Source organism: Artemia franciscana, chromosome 14 (genome assembly GCF_032884065.1).
Source record: "Artemia franciscana chromosome 14, ASM3288406v1, whole genome shotgun sequence".
In the NCBI taxonomy this organism is placed as follows: Eukaryota; Metazoa; Arthropoda; class Branchiopoda; order Anostraca; family Artemiidae; genus Artemia; species Artemia franciscana.
The window spans coordinates 36,964,690-36,980,819 of record NC_088876.1 but is presented as its reverse complement, the minus strand read 5'-3'; the positions used below and the strand labels follow the sequence as shown (position 1 = coordinate 36,980,819).

At 34.7% G+C, this 16,130-nt stretch overlaps 1 protein-coding gene across 5 annotated transcripts in view; it reads right to left on the bottom strand.

Moving 5' to 3' along the window:
• LOC136035673 (tRNA modification GTPase GTPBP3, mitochondrial-like) overlaps positions 1–16,130 on the bottom strand; it is a 287,196-nt gene that overhangs the window by 240,618 nt on the left and 30,448 nt on the right. For 2 of the 5 annotated variants that reach the window (XM_065717591.1, XM_065717593.1), the window contains exons 5-6: positions 14,777–14,946; positions 5,112–5,222 (exon numbers count right to left, since the gene is read on the bottom strand). The exons of 2 other annotated variants lie outside the window; for them this stretch is intronic. In XM_065717591.1, coding sequence (XP_065573663.1) covers positions 5,112–5,222; positions 14,777–14,946 — 281 coding nt within the window. The remainder of the gene's footprint in view (positions 1–5,111; positions 5,223–14,776; positions 14,947–16,130) is intronic. One more of the 5 variants, XM_065717595.1, reaches the window with a different exon arrangement.

Below are 16,130 nucleotides of genomic sequence, written 5' to 3'. Positions count from 1 at the left end.
ATATTAATTTCTGGAAATCTCAGCAATTTATTTAAAGGGTGCCACCAAGAACGTAGCAAGGTACTCATAAATACATAAAATTACATGCTCATAATTTGGCCATCACATTGCCTGTGGTTTTTATTGCAGCTCGTCGATAGTGTTTTTTTAAACTATTCTGAATTTTTAATTTTTGCGTCCTTTAACTTTTGGAAAACATCAACGAAAAATAAAAAAAAAACAAATCACTACAATAATCGAGATGACTGGAAATTATAAACGAAAATAAACTGAATGTCTAATATAAGATGATATTATTTCTTTGAAATCTCAGCCATTTATTTGACTCAGCAATTTATTCCAATGGTTATTTTGAAAAATAATTTGTAGAATTTTTTAAGAGCCTGAAACCCCTTAAAAATTATGCTAGTCTTGCTATGATATCATTTTTGAAGAGTTTCAGGCTCTTTTTGAAAAATTGACCAAAAACTGGCCAAGAAATTGGTGACTGATATTCCTGGTCAAAAAACTGTTCCAGTGAATTAACTTAATCTTGAGTTTCCTCTTTTATTTCAGCGTTTTGGTCATCATTGTTTGCAAAAAAGCCATTGTAAACATCATCTTCAAAGTTAAATTCGTAATCATTATCTTCTGTATCACAAACTTCCTTTTTTGGACACTTTAATTTTCAAGAAGTCTCTGAGCCTTGAGTTTTCGATATATGGGAAACTTATATCGTTATACACTTTTTGAATGTTAGAATGTCAGTACAAAAAAAAGGCGGAACATAGGTGGATTATTTGAAAAACAGAGGGATCATTGTAAAGATCTCAAAAGTTTGTTGGAGAAAATTTATTACTCAAATTCGGCCCTTTGGGACCTGTAATAGTGATTTTTTGAAAAAAAAAAAATATCATATCTTTTCTGTCCCTGTGGTTTGGCTGAACAGTTCTAAGAGAACAGGCACAAAAGCCAAAAGCCAAATGAACAGAAATAAAAAGAAGAACGTTACAATCAGCTAATTTGTATTTCAAATCAAAAATACCAATGTAAACAATTAAATAATGTAGCGATGAATTAATTAAACTAATTAGTTGGAAAATAACTAATAAAACGGATTAATTAACAACAAAAATTATTTAAGTTTACAATTGAAACACCTTTTGAAAATAAAAGATCTTCACTTTGTTTACTTTAAAATCTTACAATTTTCTTATCCGTCACAACAGGCCAATTTTGTATTAAAAATTACATTGAAAAAACTATCCACGGATCCTAAAATGGTCCAACTTTATTGTCTTATAAATTATTTACCGTTAAATTCAAGATTTTTCAGAAAAGTTCATATGCAAGAATGCTGGATAATGCAGGTTCGATAATGTAATGGTTACAGGTTAATGGTATTAAGATGAAACTTTCAGGAAATGTTTGGGGGATTTAGAATAAAACCAAAACACATATTGTATATGCAGGTTGTGCAAATGATGCCGCCAAAAAAGAAGCAGAAAACTCATTAATACATAAATTTACATGCTCGTAACTTGGTCACCACATTGCACTTGGTTTTCCAGTACTTCAATATTCAAAAACTTAATAAGCGTAAACTTAATAAACTTAATTAAAATTAATAAATTTAAAAAACTTAATAAAATTAATTAAGTTACACTTAATAAGCGTAAAATCCAAAGACTGGAATCACTATGGCGAAAAAAACAAAACAGATTCTCAGCAAATGAATGGTACTTAATGTACCCATCAAGGTGGACATCATAATTAGGGTATTCAAAAATTTAATCAGATATTGGTATTTTGGCCTGGGATCATACATTCGGACCATAGTTCGGCCTTGGGCATTTTCCCTTCTTTTATTGCTCAGCTTCATAATGCTGTACTACCCCTAGTCGTACTAGGTTGAAGTTCCTATTATGCTCATTTTACAGTTTATAATCCGATTCTATCACCTTCCCTACTTTCATTATGCGTGTCTATAACTATTTACGGATGCTATAATTGGTGACTATTACTGGAAGTGTTTCAATATTTGTTTCAGCGTTATAAGCCAAATTTCACCAAAGGCTTTGAGATGTTCCATTTCTCGTTTTTCAAAGAGGTTGAGCAAAAAGGGATAAGTACAAAGAAAGAGAAAAAGCAGTCACTAAAAATGTTTCCTTCTTTATACGGGCTTAAGACTTTACACACAGTAACCATTTTAGGTCTCGTAAACTAGGGATATAAAAAAAAACTACGATTGTGGCAATTTTTTAGTCAATTAAGTATCTTTAGATAAGATTAAAAATATAAAATAAATCGAATTTAACGTCAGATGTCAGACAAACTTGGGGGCAACTGCTTGCCCCCCCCCCCATCTACCTAGGCCTAGAAACATTACTATTTATATGAATAAACTAATCAGGTCTCATGTATTTTTCACCGACTTAAAAAAAACTGCCAGGCATGAATATGAGGTTATTTTTGTATGAAAGACTTAAAAAAGGCGGGAATATTAAAAATACCGAATCCGTTGATTTTTGAGTCAAAATGGAATAGTTGTGGGTATCAAGTCATGGCTAATTGTAGAAAAGGCCAAGACAGATAGTCCAATTGAGTCCGGCTGACCTTTCATTAAAATCCCCCCTTATTAGGATTGTATAAAAAGGAGGTTAGTTCACTTGTTAACATAAAGGTCTATCTATTATACGTCCATGCATCATTGGTTAGGGCAGTAGAACCAAGGTAGATAGTCATAGAGCTAGGATAGTGATAGAACCTATATTTTTAGGTTTCCAAGTGTTTGGTTAATTTAGCACGTGTAAACGGCGGGAGTAAGTGTGCCTTTTCCCATTTAGTTTTCCCACTGTTACTGGTCATATTTTTACGAGCTTATAGTTTTTGGCAATTTGAATTAGATTCCCTGAAGAACCTTTTTTTACATAGATTAATCTAAAGGGAATTATGAACTTAATAAAATTACATACTTAGCCATTGAACAAAGTGAAATCTTTAGTCAGTTCAAAAAACGAAAAAGTAAAACAAAAAACATATGTGAGATACTTTGAAACTAAAGCCCTTGTAACCGAATCCTTCACTATACCTAGAACGCTTGATCCTCCTATTTTTCCTTTTGGACGAATATGAATTGGAGAATACCAGGAACTGTAACTTTTCAAAAACTAAGTGTTTTTTGCACACACTAAAATAGTAAAAAAATAAGATTATTTTTATACAACTTATGTATCTCAAATTGGGATCAACATAAATGATGAGTAGAAGAGATGCTTCAAAAGAGTAAGTGCTTAGATGAGACTGAAAAATGCTGACTAGGAATATGCGGTTTCGGTTTCTTTCTTAATTTGTAGAATCATCTAATTACTCTTTTGGTTTCATTTATTCTAATCGCGAGATAAGAAGTGAACATTTGCGTTTGTTTTGTATGTTCTTGACATTTTTTTATTACTTGACTTGCTTTATTAACTACTAATTACAAAAACTAAACATACACACAACCGCCCGGGGGAAGGCTCAAACAGACTGATGTTGGACGGCTGCAGCCCTCTGATTCTCAACCCATTTATTTAAAAAACAAAAAATAAAGAAGGAGATAAAATCAATTACCCTTTAAAACCAAATATACATAAAAACTCTCACTCAATTACCCCTTAATACCAAATATATATATAAAGGCTAAAAATGATAATAATAATAATAATAAAAAAAATCTTCCCACGCCTAATAAATGTTTTTTAAATTTTACTTTAAATGACCCAATGTGTTCAGCCTCCCTAATGCCAGCTGGGATATCATTCCAAATAGCCGGAGCTAAATACCTAATTCCGAAAGATGCACGTGTGATGTCTCGGTACTTATCCAATAAAATTATCCGCCCCTCCAGTCTCATACCTGTGGAGTGAATGATTTATTCGGAAAAAACTGCTCGGCTTCAATCACATTGAATGTTTCCAAGAGCACAGTTGCATAACCTGTCCCTATATTCATTATTGTTAAAATAAATTTTTTCTCGATAATGACACTATAATTTTTCCTGAAAATTGGCAGACTACCATTTTCCGGTGCAAAAAAACGATCAAGACTTTCAGGGCTATTAAAAAAAATACGTGGGGCTATTTAAAAAGTGGGGATAATCGTATCTCCTTATTATTTTTTCGTTATGCGAAAAAGTCTATTTTGAAAAGTCTAGTTTATTCGTGTTTATATTTTGTATATATTTGTTCCAATTTTTGAATGTGTCTTTCTTTTCTTTTTTTGATACTCCATCGCTATGCCTTTGTGTTATTGATGGGTTAGAAAATACATTCATTCACTCATTCATTAGGAATAATGCGATTGACTGACGAAAATAAACCAATGGAACTAAAGCACAAGTTTTGACAATTAAGTTTGGAACTGTATTCTGTCTCTCTTTATTATGCGTACATAATGAATGTACAAGTTGGAGTAGAAGGGTGGTAATAAAGAAATCGATATACTAAGCACAAAGAACAGTTTGGGTTTAGAAATGAATGTTATAAACCATAAATCTGCGGCAGCTATTCCGTCTACCTCCGAGATATGTTTACTTATCCAAAACAGGAATTTAAACAGAACAGATTTTGGCAAGGAAAACTACCGAAAGCCCAAAAAACGAACGCCATCTATCATTAATATCAAATCAAGAAGACAATCATAATAATGTAAAGATTAACACGATTAGGATAAGTGTTATTGCGACTCGACCCCGTTCAAAGCAAACACATTCAACGTACCAAATCAAGTCAAACTTAATTCATATGAATAATATACTGACTCTATCAAGTCAAAAATTGAATAAGAGATAAGTCCGATGAATAAAATAACATTTTTTGTCAAATTTTAATCGAAGTAGAAAAACCCCGAAATTAGTAAGCAAACAAAACAAAACAAAATTGCTGAACTCCTCCCCGTCCCAAGAATAAATGATTTTGAAATATTTGCAGTTTCATAAATGTTAATACAGGGAATATATACATTTATTTCAAAATATCTGAAGGCAGAGAAATATAAAAAAACGCTAATCATAGTAGGTAGTGACTTTTTTTTAAGCGATATATCTAGTACTAAAAATTGTTCAAGAAAGAGAAAAGAATTTCCAAGTTTACCTTTATTTCGTAAATCAGTTTTTTAACTATTTCTTCTACTTCTTGTATAGCAGTTGAACTTATATTTTCATCTTCGGCAAAGTCTATGAAAGCTTCGACGTTAGCAATGGACTGCAAAAAAATTGGCGAATGTGTCAGAAATGTTGCAATGTCTGCACACATGTCTGCATGTGCAGTGTCATGCAAATGACTGTTCTTGCGCATGACTGATGGAGAAAAGTCATGCGCATAAGCAGGAGGCGAGAAGGTTTCTCATAAGACTGCTGTTACGTCTCTTATTATCGCCAATAGCTTTCATACTAGCATAAGTTGGCAAACTTCGGCCAGCTCTTCCAAAATAGATTCCATTGTTTGCAGCTACACAAAATTGTAACCTAAGGGGAGGAGATGAAGAGAATACTTGCCTTGGCAAGGAGTAGAATTGTCAAGGGGGTAACTTGGGCAAAATCGAACCCACTCATCCTAAATAGGTTCCTTTGTTTGCAGCTAAACGAAATTGTAACCTAAGGGGAGGGGGTGAAGAGAATGCTTCATTTGGTAAGGAGTAGAATTGTCAAGGGGATAACTTGGCCAAAATCGAACCCGCTCTTCTTAAATAGATTCCTTTGTTTGCAGCTAAACGAAATTGTAACCTAAGAGGAGGGGGTGAAGAGAATGCTTCACTTGGTAAGAAGTAGAATCGTCAAGGGGGTAAATTGGGCAAAATTGAACCCGCTCTTCCTAAATACATTCCTTTGTTTGAATCTACATAAAATTGTAACCTGAGTGGAGGGAGTGAAGAGAATGCTTCACTTGGTAAGGACTAGAATTGTCAAAGGGGACACTTGGGCAAAATCGAACCCGCTCTTCCTAAATAGATTCCTTTGTTTGCAGCTACACAAAATTGTAACCTAAGGGGAGGGAGTGAAGAGAATGCTTCACTTGGAAAGGAGTAGAATTGTCGAAGGGGTAACTTGGGCAAAATCGAACCCGCACTTCCTAAATAGATTCCTTTGTTTGCAGCTAAACAAAATTGTAACCTAAGGGGAGGGGTGAAGAGAATGCTTCACTTGGTAAGGAGTAGAATTGTCAAGGGGTTAACTTTGGCAAAATCGAACCCGCTCTTCCTAAATAGATTCCTTTATTTGCAGCTACACAAAATTGTAACCTAAGGGGAGGGGTGAAGGGAATCCTTTACTTGCTAAGGAGTAGAATTGTCGAAGGGGTAACTTGGGCAAAATCGAACCCGCACTTCCTAAATAGATTCCTTTGTTTGCAGCTACACAAAATTGTAACCTAAGGGGAGGGGTGAAGGGAATGCTTCACTTGGTAAGGAGTAGAATTGTCGAAGGGCTTCGGCGAAATCGAACTCGCACTTCCTAAATAGATTCCTTTGTTTGCAGCTAAACAAAATTGTAACCTAAGGGGAGGGGTGAAGAGAATGGTTTACTTGGTAAGGAGTAGAATTGTCGAAGGGCTTGGGCGAAATCGAACTCGCACTTCCTAAATAGATTCCTTTGTTTGCAGCTAAACAAAATTGTAACCTAAGGGGAGGGGTGAAGAGAATGCTTCACTTGGTAAGGAGTAGAATTGTCGAAGGGCTTGGGCGAAATCGAACTCGCACTTCCTAAATAGATTCCTTTGTTTGCAGCTACACAAAATTGTAACCTAAGGGGAGGGGTGAAGGGAATGCTTCACTTGGTAAGGAGTAGAATTATCGAAGGGCTTGGGCGAAATCGAATTCGCAGTTCCTAAATAGATTCCTTTGTTTGCAGCTAAACAAAATTGTAACCTAAGGGGAGGGGTGAAGAGAATGCTTCACTTGGTAAGGAGTAGAATTGTCAAGGGGTTAACTTTGGCAAAATCGAACCCGCTCTTCCTAAATAGATTCCTTTGTTTGCAGATAAACGAAATCGTAACCTAAGGGGAGGGGGTCAAGGGAATGCTTCACTTGGTAAGGAGTTGAATTGTCAAGGGGGTAACTTGGGCAAAATCGAACCCGCTCTTCCTAGATATATTCCTTTGTTTGCAGCTACACCAAATTGTAACCGAAGGGGAGGGGATGAAGAGAATGCTTCACTGGGTAAGGAGTAGAATTATCCAGGGGGTAAATTTAGCAAACTTGGCAAACTTGAATTCGCTTTTCCAAAATAGATTCCTTTGTTTGCAGCTTGAAAAGTACTAGTGCCCCTTTCAAGTGACCAAAAAATTGGAGGGCAACTAGGCCCCCTCCCACGCCACGTTTATCCCAAAATCGTCCGATCAAAATTTTTAAGTCTTGCTTTCTCTTTACCGATCCAATTTATTCGTGGAGATGTTAAGGGTAACTGTCCGGGGTAAAATTTCGCCTGGATTGAATTGCCCAGAGGATATTTCTTTGGGGAGGGATGGAGGTGGAGCCAGGTATCCTGCCGTTATCTAAACTTGAAAGTTTTCCAACTGAAAGTAAGGAGCAACATTAAAACTTAAAAACGAACAAAATTATTACATATATGAGGCAGGTTCCCTCCTCCTCAACACCTCACTCTTTACGCTAAAGTTTAATTTTGTCCCAGTTCTTTACAAACAACTCTTGAAACATAAGGGTCGTTTAATTAGAACAATAAAAAACTTTGTTTTTTAAGTGCCAAAAAACTGTAGCGTGAAAAGCGAGGTGTTGAGGAGGGATAAACCGCTTTAAACTAAAATTAAAAAAATCAAATAATATTGTTTAATTCAATATTTTTAATTCAGTTTTGAATACCTGTAAAAAAAAACCTGTGTCATAACTGTAAAAAATTAAATCTTTTTCAAAGTGACAACTTGATAAATACAATCACTCCTGGAAAAAAAATGATAATAAAAAACAAAAAAACGTATCCGTTCAGAGGGAAAATACAAAATTTTCCAGCATTCCGTTCCGGAGAAACATTTCTGATTATAGTGGCTTCATATAATCAGCTCATGGGTACTCTTGCAATACAAGCAAAAGTTGACGGCATCTTTTTCCAAAATTACCCATTTTCCTTGGGTTTTCTATAATTATAAGAACTTTCTTGTTAACTAATAACTGCACTAAATAGTAATAAACAAATAAATATTTAGAATCACCATAAAAAACTGATTCTTTGATTGAGTGTTATCAATGGTTAGGCTCTTATATTTTCGTTGTTGGCAAAGATCATTATTTACTTAACAGTCAATACTACGATATATTTGATTTTTTTTTTTTTTTTGCTCCAACCAAATCACATATAAAAAATGTTCGTGTAAAACTGGAAAGGGGTCCCTCAGTCATAAATAGCACTTATATTTTCCTTAATAAGGGTAAAAAAAACTATTGGCAGGCACCCAACAATGGGGCAGCACACATTTTTTCCATGGTTCAGCTCTTCCCTATTCATTTCTTTTTCCTTTTATTTCCTTCTAATTACTTTATAGCCCCAAATTTCCGGGGGGGGGGGGCATGGCCCCCTGCCCCCCTGATGGCACCAAAGGGAGGGGGGTTAAAAACGAGCGCATATTTAAGCAAACAATTATTCAGGACAGGGCCTCAATGATTAATCTAAGAGACACTGAAAGAGGATAAGTCTCTCCATGCAAGACGCAAAAAAGACTATTTTACCAAATTCCCCTTACAATGAATTTTTTTTTTATTTTGTATTTGACAAAGTCCGAAAACAGATTCTTGTTCAATTTTTTTGGGGGGGAGGAAATTTACTGCGATTCTCCTTTCACCATCAGAGTTTGTTTATTAATATATTTATATATATTAATAAATATATATATATATATATATATATATATATATATATATATATATATATATATATATGTATATATATATATGTATATATATATATATATATATATATATATATATATATATATATATATATATATATATATATATATATATATATATATATATATATATATATATATATATATATATATATATATATATATATATATATATATATATATATATATATATATTATTCGCAAAAAACTTCTACACAGTCTCCTCTAGCGACTGTTTTGCTGAATTCTTATATGTATTAAATAAAAAAAACAAGTTTTTTTAACTGAAAGTAAGGAGCAACATTAAAACTTAAAACGAACAGAAATTACTTCGTATATGAAAGAGGCTGCTTCCTCATCAACGCCCCGCTCTTTACGCTAAAGTTTGACTCTGTCTCTCAATTCTTCTTTTTAAAACAGTAAAAAACTTTAGCGTAAAGAGCGGGGCGTTGATGAGGAAGCAGCCTCTTTCATATACGAAGTAATTTCTGTTCGTTTTAAGTTTTAATGTTGCTCCTTACTTTCAGTAAAAAAAACTTGTTTTTTTTATTTAATTTCTGAACGTTTTTGAATCAATGCATGTTTTGATTTTGGCTCTCCGCAGAGGAATAATTAAAACGAAATTTGCATTTTTTTTTTCGCTAAATGGCTTTCTCATAATTTTGATCGAATGATTTTGAGAAAAAAAGAGCGGGGGAGGAAGCCTAGTTGCCCTCCGATTTTTTGGTTAATTAAAAAAGCAACTAGAACTTTTAATTTTTTACGAATATTTTTATTAGTAAAAGATTTACGTAACTTATAAATTAGCTTACGTAAAGAACTTTTGTATCCTCATATTTTTATTACATATATGAGGGGGTTCGCCCCCTTGTCAGATCCTCGCTCTTTACACTAAAGCTTAAATTTTGTCCCAATTCATTAAGAATGACCCCATAATCACAAAAGCCGTAGAATAAATAGTTGAAATTACTAAAAATACTTTAACGTAAAGAGCGAGGTATTAGGAGGAGGTGAGCCCCTCAAATGGGTAATAATTTCTGTTTGTTTTAAGTTTTAATGCTGTTCCTTACTTCCAGCTGAAAGATTTTTTCATATTTATTTTTTCATTGTGTTTTTAAATAATGCTAGTAAATCCTGCGCTCCCTTCATGGAGATTTTCTTCCCCCATGACAAATTATCGATAGAAAGTTCCCCCAGCATATCCCCCTCTTCTCAACCCCTCCCCCAACCAAAAAAATCCTCCTGAAAACGCCTGTATACTTCCCAATAACCATTACTATATGTAAGCATTGGTCAAAGTTGGTAACTTGTTGCCCCTCCCATGGGGACTGTGGGGGAGTAAGTCGTCCCCAAAGACATAGTTATAAGGTTTTTCGACTACGCTGAATAAAGTGGCTATCTCAGAATTTTGATCCGTTGACTTTGGTAAAATAATTAGCGTGGGAGGGGGCCTAGGTGCCCTCCAATTTTTTTGGTCACTTAAAAAGGGCACTAGAACTTTTCATTTACGTTAGAATGAGCCCTTTTCATTTCCGTTCAGCATTAAAATGAGATTCTTTTGATGTAGGTATTGGTATCAAAATTCCATTTTTTAGAGTTTTGGTTACTATTGATCTGCCTTCTGGCAAAAAATACAAAATTCCACATTTTTGTAGATAGGAGCTTGAAACTTCTACAGCAGGGTTTTCTGATACGCTGAATCTGATGGTGTGATTTTCGTTAAGATTCTATGACTTCTAGGGGGCGTTTCCCCCTAGTTTCTAAAATAACGCAAATTTTCTCAGGCTCGTAACTTTTGATGGGTAAGACTAAACTTGATGAAACTTATATATTTAAAATCAACATTAAAATGCGATTCTTTTGATGTAGGTATTGGTATCAAAATTCCATTTTTTAGAGTTTTGGTTACTATTGAGCCGGGTCGCTCCTTACTACAGTTCGTTACCACGAACTGTTTGAAATCGTTTTTGTTTATTTTCAAGAAGAAAAACTCGTAATCTTTGGGGAGAAATAAAAGAATGATAGAACAATTAAAGGGTCATTAATCCGATAGCATATATTCTTTCCATTTCTGAAACTACATATTAGTAATTGACACCCTTTTTATTTATTTTTGTTAACAGCAACAACACCACAGAGACGTCATGGATGTAATTTTTTAAATTTATTAATATTGCTGCGCTGTCTGTGTCTGTCGGTTTTTTGCGTGACCTTCAAAATACCATGTCCAGGAGGAAGGGCGTGGGATTCAGAATTTCACCCCCCCCCCAAAAAAAAAAAATCTCTGACTAAAAATGTAATAAGAATGTGTATGGAGAGATTGTTGACATATTTTTCAAAGTTTTCTTGTAAGCACCCCCCCCCCTTACCCAATAAAACTCTGGATACGCTCTCGGACTTTTTTTTGTGCTCACACCCTTCCGGATTTGTTTTCAATCAAGGAATTTGGCATGCGAAATTTTTTCTACATAGTTTGAATTTGCATTTTTTTTGTTTTTTGGGTTCGCTTATTCTTTTTTTTCCGTATTAGCTTGCATTTACGAATCTTCAATTTCTGTTTGTTCCATTAAAAACAGACTCCCGAAGTGGCCTTGGAATAGTCGTTTTCGTTGTGAGTACTCGCAGTCAAAATAAAGATATCCTGGTTTACGAGGGGACAGGGGATTAAACAGACACATTGCTTCTGTACAAGAAAAAACTTGACCAAATATTATGACTTTTTTTCCTCCTCCACTTTTCCCGGCGCTTTCTCAAGAACCAAAATATTCCAAAATATTATACTTGCGAAATCTTAAGATGACGCTCATTATCAAGCATTAGCGATAACAAAAGTAAATTATTAGAAACACTTGCAATAAGGAACAAAACGCTTTTCATGCCCTTAAAATATTTACTGGAACAGCTATCATCAGCTGTCTTTAAGTTCAGATCCCTCTCTTTCCCCTTACCACCATCTCTCTTTTCCTCGCTCCTACTCTTTCTTTCTATTACTCCATCCATCTCTCTCGCCTAATATTGCCTAACATCGTCTCTGGCCTCCTCTAGTTTTCGGAAAAACAAATTTGAAATAAAGAACCTTCCAAAACCATACTGGCTATACATCATGCATGAGGCGGAGAAGAAAAAAATAATAAATGAAAAATAAAATCAAATAATCAGCATAAATATAGAATAAAGAATATAGAATCAAATAAAATAAAATGTATAGAATAAAGATCAGTGTCTTTTCTCTTCTCGTGAAGTTTCCTTGAAACGATTTTGCTTTTGTTTTCGCTTTTTTTTCTTCTGAGAACTGAAGACGACTTGGCGGAGGCTACCTTCGTTTTTCCCACCTATTTGATTCTATTTTTCTTTTATTTTTTTTTTCTTTGCTTCAAATAGATAACGAAATATCTCCACAGCAAATTCTAATCCAATCGGATGGAGCCGTGGCATATAAATATGCATTTTCATGTTTGGATTTCTGACCAACCGAAAAGAAAGAATCAAACATGGTGAATTGGTAATGACAGTAAGTAAGGCTTAATAGTAATCGAACCCTAAAAAACAGAATTTTGATATTAATGGACATACCAAAAGAATTGGATTTTTCTTCTGATTGCATATATATATATATATAAGATTAAGTTTAGTGTTGCCCATCAAAAGCAACGATCCTGAATTTTTTTCCTGATTTTCGAAAAAGGGGGAAACACTCATAAAAGGTCGAAGAATCTTAAAGAAAATTGCACCATCAGATTCAGCGTATATCTTGTAGCAGAAGTTTCAAGCTCCCATCTCCAAAAATGTGGAATTTTGTATTATTGTATTTTTTTGCAAGACCAGAGATCTCAAATGCATGTTTATTTATTTGTTGGTTATCCCCAGAGGTGGTCGTATGGAAAAATTAATCCTAGGATATCGGGAGATGGCCCATCCCAACCAAAATTAAAAGTGCTAGTACCTTTTTTAAGTGACTAAAAAGATCGGAGGGTAGCTAGCCCCCCTTCCACGCTCCTTTTTTCCCAAACACAATCAATTAAAATTTTGAGATATCCATTTTGTTTAGCATAGTAGGAAAACCCAGTAAATATGCCTTTGGGAATAACACGAACCCCCAAAGCCCTTGAGAGAAGGGCTGTAAGTTGTAAAATTTACCCACAGTTTACGCACAGTATTTGTTATTGGGGAGTAGGCCCTATACATACACTTTTTGCAATGGGGGGGGGGATTTTCAGATTAGAGGATATTCTACGGTGAGAATTTTCCATGGGAGGTTTCCTTGGCTGAAATTTCCATGGAAAAATTTTACACGTGGGAATTTGACAAAATTCATGTACAAATTGTTCTAAACTGTCTTACTTTCTCTTTGTCGATCCAATTTTACATGTGGAGATGTACCAGGGGAATTGTCCGGAGGAAACTTTGAGTGGGATTGGATTGTAAGGAGGATTTTTCCATGGGGGGGATTTCTACCCCATGGAGAAGTTCTCCGTGGGGGGGAATTTTCCTCGAAAAAAACTCTGCATGTTTTTTTTTCAGGAACAACTTTCCACAGAGGGGGGTGTTATGGGGAAAAAGCCCACGGATGGGAGATTTCCGGTAGTTGAAAAACGATCAGAAACTGAAATATTTTTCAAATGAAAGTATACTAAGGAGAATTTTCAGGCAGAATCGTCCGCAAGAAATTTTCAGGGGAAATTTTCAGCGAGAGTGGAATCTTTCCGGGGGGATTTGCGTTGAAGAAACTCTCCATGGAGAATTTTTGGAGGGGGACACAATTGATATCAAAATTCCGTTTTTAAAGTTTCGGTTACTATTGAGCCGCGTCGCTCCTTACTTACAGTTCGTTACCACGTACAGTTTGATTAGACGAATTTTGTGTTTCAAGAGTCGTCTTAACGAATTGGGACAAAAAGACAAAAGTATCCCCTTACGTACCCCCTTGCAGAAAGTTGCTTACGCCGAAAATTCCCTCTTAATAATTTATCCCGTTGAAAATTCCCCCATGGAGAATTTATCCCGTGGGAAATACCCCCCCCCACGCTAAGATACACTATAAAGCTCTAGCCCGGTAAGAATTTCCCCCGGACAATACCCCATAACAACATCCCTTAACCGGGGCTGTGGGGGGGGGGGTCATGCCATCTTTATTGACATAGTTATAAGGCCATTCAACTATTCTGAACAAAGCGGCTATTTCAAAGTTTTGATCGGATCGACTTTGAGAAAACAGAGGGTGGCAGGGGGGCTAGTTGCCCTCCGATCTTTTTGGTTACTTAAAAAGGGCACTATAATTTTTAATTTCTGTTCGAATGAGCCCTTCCCCAGTATTTTAAGACTATTGGTTTGATGCGATCACCACCAGAGAGAACAAACAAAAAAACAAACACGCATCTACGATCTTTCTTCTCGCTAAAATAACAAATATCCACATTTTGGCAGATGGGAGCTTTACTATAGTAGCTTCTACAACAGGGTTCTTGGATACGCTGAATCTGACGGTGTGATTTACATTAAGATTCCTTGACTTTAAAGGGGAGCTTTTCCCCTTTTTCGAAAGTCAGCCAAATTTTCTCAGGCTCATAGCTTTTGATGGTAACACTAAACTTACACTAAAACTTATCTGAAATCAGAATAATAAGCTGATTCTTTTGATAGATCTATTAATATCAAAATTCAATTTTTGGTTACTATTGAGCAGGGCTGCTCCTTACTTACAGTTTGTTACCACGACGAACTGCTTGATACCAGGTAAAAGAAACCAAAATATACACCTGCTACCTTGCTACTTGCAAAGATTTAACAATATTTCAAAGAACAAAATTTTAAATAAACACTATGTTTACAATTATTTAAAATTTCTATATATTTTTGGGGGGAGGGGAACACACAACGGTTGAAACAATAAATTTAAACAGCACCTTAAGAATCTGTCTCCGCCAGTTTTTGTATAACAGTTCAAGGTCACCACCAACTTGCCGTAATGCTTGTTTACGCTGTGATTCTGTCTCGGCATTTAACAAGTCAGCCAAACCTTCTACTTTTGTCAAATCTAGCTTATTGTTGAGAAAGGCTCTTCGAGTGAATTCTCCTGAAAATAAAGTAGAAATACTTGAACCGTCATACCGTCTTCTCATGACTATCTATCTGTTGTTGCCAAAATTTAAGTCCTCTGTTGCTAAATGTATATGGCAGTGTTACTTTTTTGGCTTGCTCAAACAGGCAAAATCGTCATATTGACTTTCTAAAAATATTTTGTTGTCAAAAATATTTTAAAAAAATGTAATTTAAGCTAATTTTCACATGGAAAAAAAAACGAAATTATGTTTTAAAACTTACTAATTCAACTCTTGAATGTATCATCAAAATATTCTTTTCCGATCAACAGCCTATCCAGAATTTTTATTTTTTTGGAGGGGAGGGGATACCAAAAATACAACTTCAGAACTTTTAAACAAAAAAGTGTAAACGTATCAAAAATTTGTATGCATTTTTTTTATGTTTTTACGAGTCAGACAAAAATTTCATGGGAGGGTTGGGTGGGGAGTCAAAACCCTTGACCCCCCTGGATACGGCCTTACTGATGACAAAATCCCAATTGCATGTGCAAAACTGACTGAATGGTTGGTTAATTCATTAAATATTATCGCTAGAAAATATATATTTAGATATTTGTATGAGTAACAAATTTGTTATTACCACTGATAACTTTAATTTTGCTGATTTTGGATGGTCTGGTGCCATCCATGGACCTATTCAATAGCAGCTGGTACTTGGCATCTTCGAATTGCTACAGATGAGTCATTATTGTTTAAAGAACATATTGAGAAAGTTTCAAATACATTAACTATAAAATTTGGTATCATTCGTAAACTTGCAACATTTTTTCCTAAGGATATAATCTGTATGTTATATTTTATTTCAATTGACTCATATATTTTGTGTAGTGGTTCAAATCAAAACTGCAAAAGCAAAAATATCGTTTTATTATCTAAGCGATACTTTTTCAGTTTTTTAACAGGATTAATTGAATTTATATGATTTTTCATATTTCTGAGTAACTAATAGAATTGAAAAGTAATTGCTAACCATCAATAGCGTAAGTTCCAGCAAAATCCTGGGGGGGGGGGGTTAAAGTAGGAGCCAATTTTAAAAGACAAACGAAAACGACAGTGAAAACTGAAAAATGAGCCATGTATTATCATAAAAAACTGACCCGTTTCTGTGAATGCTTGGACTAACAGGCTTATGTTAGTTTTGACAATATTTTTGAAG